General features: G+C 32.5%; 1 protein-coding gene across 1 annotated transcript; it reads right to left on the bottom strand.

Moving 5' to 3' along the window:
• Positions 1 to 854: 854 nt before the first annotated feature.
• Positions 855 to 4,291, bottom strand: LOC115714030 (alcohol dehydrogenase-like 7). The gene is made up of 10 exons (XM_030642547.2): positions 3,911 to 4,291; positions 3,697 to 3,833; positions 3,568 to 3,614; positions 3,122 to 3,447; positions 2,461 to 2,543; positions 2,301 to 2,376; positions 2,162 to 2,226; positions 1,858 to 1,953; positions 1,570 to 1,734; positions 855 to 1,137 (listed from the first exon to the last, which is right to left on the bottom strand). The coding sequence occupies exons 1-10, from the start codon at positions 3,954 to 3,956 to the stop codon at positions 1,021 to 1,023; spliced, it is 1,158 nt and encodes a 385-aa protein (XP_030498407.1). The 5' UTR covers positions 3,957 to 4,291; the 3' UTR covers positions 855 to 1,020.
• Positions 4,292 to 4,520: the final 229 nt, after the last annotated feature.

Below are 4,520 nucleotides of genomic sequence, written 5' to 3'. Positions count from 1 at the left end.
ATCATAATAATTAAAACAATACAATGTTTTATTCAAACATAATGATATTTGTTATTTAATACAATACGACTCTTATATGACCTACCAAACGAGTCCTTTGTAACAAAATTTACTCCAATAGCGTGTTAAATTGTGATGCGAATTTATCACATAACAAAAAGTGATCCAAATTTAGATCATAGTACAATTATTGTCTTGTAATAAGATATAGGCACCACAAATTGAAGTGATAGAATGTGATCCAACACCACTTCAATAACAAAATCAACAGTAAATCTCAACCCCACAATTAATTCATTGTCTCCTCTTTATTTCTCAGCAAAATAATAATAATAATAATAATTCACTCTCTTTAATTTGCATGATTTTTGGAAACCCAAATCAAACTTTTCTATTATGTTTACAATTTAAAACATACTAATCAGATTTGTTAAAAAAAAAGCATACTAATCAGATTTATAAAGCTTATATATGAATAATACTAATAATAATAAATAAAGAAGCTCCTACTAAAATAAAAACTACTTCTAATAAAAGTCTTTCTAGTCACAACATAAATTTTTTGTGACTAAATATAATTTTAGGACTAAAACATATTATTTAAATACAAGTTGTCACTAGTTTAATTTTAGTCACAACAATCATTAGGACTAAACACATTTAATCAATAAATTGTGATTTTTGTGACTAATACATTATTAAGCCACAGACCTTTTAATAATAACATAAGAATAATAATTTATAAAATCATAACTTTTTCGCTTTTAGTCACAAGTTTTATTGTGACTAAAGACTAAAAGTAAAATTTGTTGTAGTGCCTCACAAAAAGCAACTGATTAAGCATATATCACCAATTTTTGTAAAGTACTCTTAATTTCTTGCATATCATAATTTAGTTGTGCATACATTGACAATAAAATTATAAACCCTTATTATTTCAATGATGAATGTGTTCATTTTTTTTAAATGAGAATGGGAAGAAGTTCAAATGCAGTAACTAAGTAGTTGCTAGTATAGGAGTCATTTGTCCATCCAGATCACACACCTGAGACAACTACCTTCAATGAGTAAATCAAAAGCTTTGTTGATATCTTCAAACTTGACCTCGTGTGTCACAAACTCATCCAGATGAAGTTCCTGTTCTCCAAATGCATAATAAAATAAGTGATTAGTAGTTGTAATAATCGGTTTTAGACTCTTGGGGGAGTGACTATCTCGAATTAGCTACTGTTATTCTTTGTATTCTTGTATTGTTGGACTTACAGAAATTTTAGTCCCATTATAGAAGTGTTAAGTATTTGTCATCTTAGGTTGGAAGAAAATGAATAGAATAGATTAGAGTAGAAAATTCAATTTCTTTGTGTTTTGGTTACTCTTCCTCTGTCCTTGCAAGTAGGTACATGTTAGAACTTCAAATCCCAACTCAACCTAGAATTATTCCATAAAGTAAAATAAAAAAAAAAACAAAGAAAAATGTATGCTAAAACTACAGATTTAACATTCATGAGTATTATTAATGCTATAGAAGAAAGTTACATCAAAAGTAGTAAAAGTATTAAGTGAAGTCACCTTGTCTGTATATCGCTTGAGAAGGATAGGAATATCAGATTTAGGTTTGAGTCCACCAAATAAGGCTCCCAATAAGCATTTCCCAGTGTGTAGGATATCAAATGAGGGAAGCCTCACCTCTGACCCTGGCTTATCCACACCTAACACAACTGTCTTTCCCCAACCCTGAATTATTAATTTCAACACATTAACCAACCAAACAGATTCAGTTCTACTATTGCTTTCCTACTAGTACCGATTTTTCTTTTTCTTTTTATGTTTGTGTTTGGAGTAAAAGCGAAAAAAGACCTTTCGGCAGCTAGCATAAGCTTCTTGAACCAAGGATGCAAGTCCAACACACTCAAAACAATAATCTGCACCCCCATCAGTCATCTTCATGATCACCTGCTTGTCCATAAAGAATTATGCATACCAAGAGTTATAATTTCCAAGAACCAACTGTATTAATGCTTCTTTATCTCTAGTGTGGAAAGATAAGAGTATATATAAGATCTATGGGCTGCTTCTCTCAATTGGTTTGAGATGAGACTCTATGCATCTTACAATTCTAACAGAACTGAAGTAGATAGAAAGCAAAAGTTTAAGGAAAGACCTGGCTCAAAGACTTGTCCCCACAGTTTGCTCCATTAACAAAGTCTGTCACCCCAAACTTCTTTCCTGTAAAGGTCCAACCACAGCATGTTAATCAATGAAAAATAAAGGGTTCAAAGTTAAAGATGAGATTTACTAACCAAGTTCAAATTTATCAGGGTTCACATCGACACCAATAATTCTGGCAGCTCCACACAGTCTTGCCCCCTCTGCAACCTATTGAAAAAAACCCATTAGCAATTAGCTTTTTTCCAATTACAACCAAGGAAGATGAATCAAAGCATAATAGGAAGATCATACAGCTAAACCAATTGAGCCCAATCCAAAAATTACAACAGTAGACCCTGCCTCCACCTCAGCTGTTCTCCAAGCAGCACCCACCCCTTAAATCCACATGTATTTTCATTCAAACATAACAATCCAAAAGAAATAAGAAAAAGCAAAGCCAAAAATTACAAATAACAAAAGTTGCCATGAAACTTTTTTTTATTAGAGGGGAAATTGCTAGACTATTATTTGTGATTACATTAACATTTTAATTGTTTTATTAAAATGTGGGTCGATGAATAGATGATTAATAGTTAATGAGATTAGCATTTGTGTGAAGTCTAGTTGAAATAGAAGTGTGAAGTCTAGTTAGGTCCCTCCCGAACTCTATAAATACATATTATCTCGTCACAATTTTAGTTGATCTATTCATCAGCTTTTTTTTAGAGATCTAAGAAGGAAGAATTAGTAGATTAGTATTGCACTACCAAACTCTATTATTTCTCAATTAATTTTTATAGAACATGAGATATGTTTTCTATATCATTGAATTATTCATATTGTTCTAAATTATAAGCAATATTGTATCCTAGTGTATTATAAATTTTCTAACAGAAAAGCTGGAATACTAACTTGGTTGTGTTCAAATCAAAATAAATATATATATTAGTGGCATAACCAAGAGGAGTCCTACCTGTTGAAACCCCACAACTGAGGAGGCAGGACCTGTTTGGAGGGATTTCAGAGCTAATTTTTGTAAGATTGGAGATATCAACCACAGTATACTCACTAAAACTTGAAACAAACAGAAAATGGTACAAAGGGTCTCCTTTGAGGTCTGTGAATCTGGTGGACTCATATCTGGGCATCCAAGGTGAGACCTTGAAGGGGAAATTCGAACAGAGGTTACTCTTCTTTGATTTGCAGTCGAAACACTCCCCACAATCTGAAAGAAATGTTGGGATCACTCTATCTCCTTCAACTACTTCATTCACATCTTCCCCAACACTCTCCACAACCCTGCAGCAGATGGTTTGGTCCAAACATAGGAAGCCGAAAAAGATTAATATACAAATCCTAACTTCTTCCAAAACGACTTTTAAATTAAAAAAGTACAAGTTCAGGTCATGATTGACTTACCCTACTGCTTCGTGACCCAGAATTCTTGGACATATTCCAGGAAATTCCTTCATTAGAAAACCCAACAAATGAAATTTGATAATGTAGTGCTAGAAAAACAAAATGGAAAGAAAAGAAAAGAAAAGAAACCTTCATTTTCCAAAATGTGACATCGCTTTGACAGAGTGAGCTACATATAATCCGAATCCGAACTTCACGAGGCATCGGTGGCGCCACAAAGATTTCCTCAATTACTAATGGCTGACCAGGCTCTCGACAAATAGCAGCTGAAAATAATGCAAAGCTATTATCAGTCAGTCTTCCATGGAATTGAAATTTGATGAAAAAGAAAAAGGGTACATACCCTTGCATCGAATGGGCTTCCCTGTAGTTTGAGTTGAACCTTCCATAGCTTAGCTGAGGTTCTAGGAAGACACAGAGTGAGAATGCAGAGCAACCCAAAAAAACCCTTTAATGGAATGATTAGTTATAGCCAACTAACTACTTCTTAAACTAAAGCTTTTATTTCATTGATAATATTAAGGCTCCACTCCACTCCACAGGACCACAGCTCAGTGACACTGACAGCTAACCCAACCAAAACAACCACTTTTGGTTTGGTAGTTAGAGCCGAGAAACACCATCAAATCATATCGATTGTTTCTCGGGAAATTTTATCAATTTGATGATGATGACGACGATTATATTCACTCGGTTATTAACGATAATCTCATCTTATTATTACGAGAATTGCTGTTGGGCTTCAGCATTTTTTATAAGGATTATTTTACAAATACACAAAAACAACAAAAAAGTTATAAAAATACGGTTTAACGTAATTTTAAATATTTTTATGATTTTTTTTAGTTTTATTTACAGTTATATGGTCTTTTTATGTTGTATTTTTATTAATTTATGGTTGATTTTTTGTTATTTGTGTATTATTTTTTATTATAATTTTGATGTTATTTAGA

This window comes from Cannabis sativa, chromosome X (genome assembly GCF_029168945.1).
Source record: "Cannabis sativa cultivar Pink pepper isolate KNU-18-1 chromosome X, ASM2916894v1, whole genome shotgun sequence".
NCBI classification, from domain to species: Eukaryota; Viridiplantae; Streptophyta; class Magnoliopsida; order Rosales; family Cannabaceae; genus Cannabis; species Cannabis sativa.
Note: the sequence above shows the minus strand (reverse complement) of the source record. Positions and strands in the feature narration are given on the sequence as shown.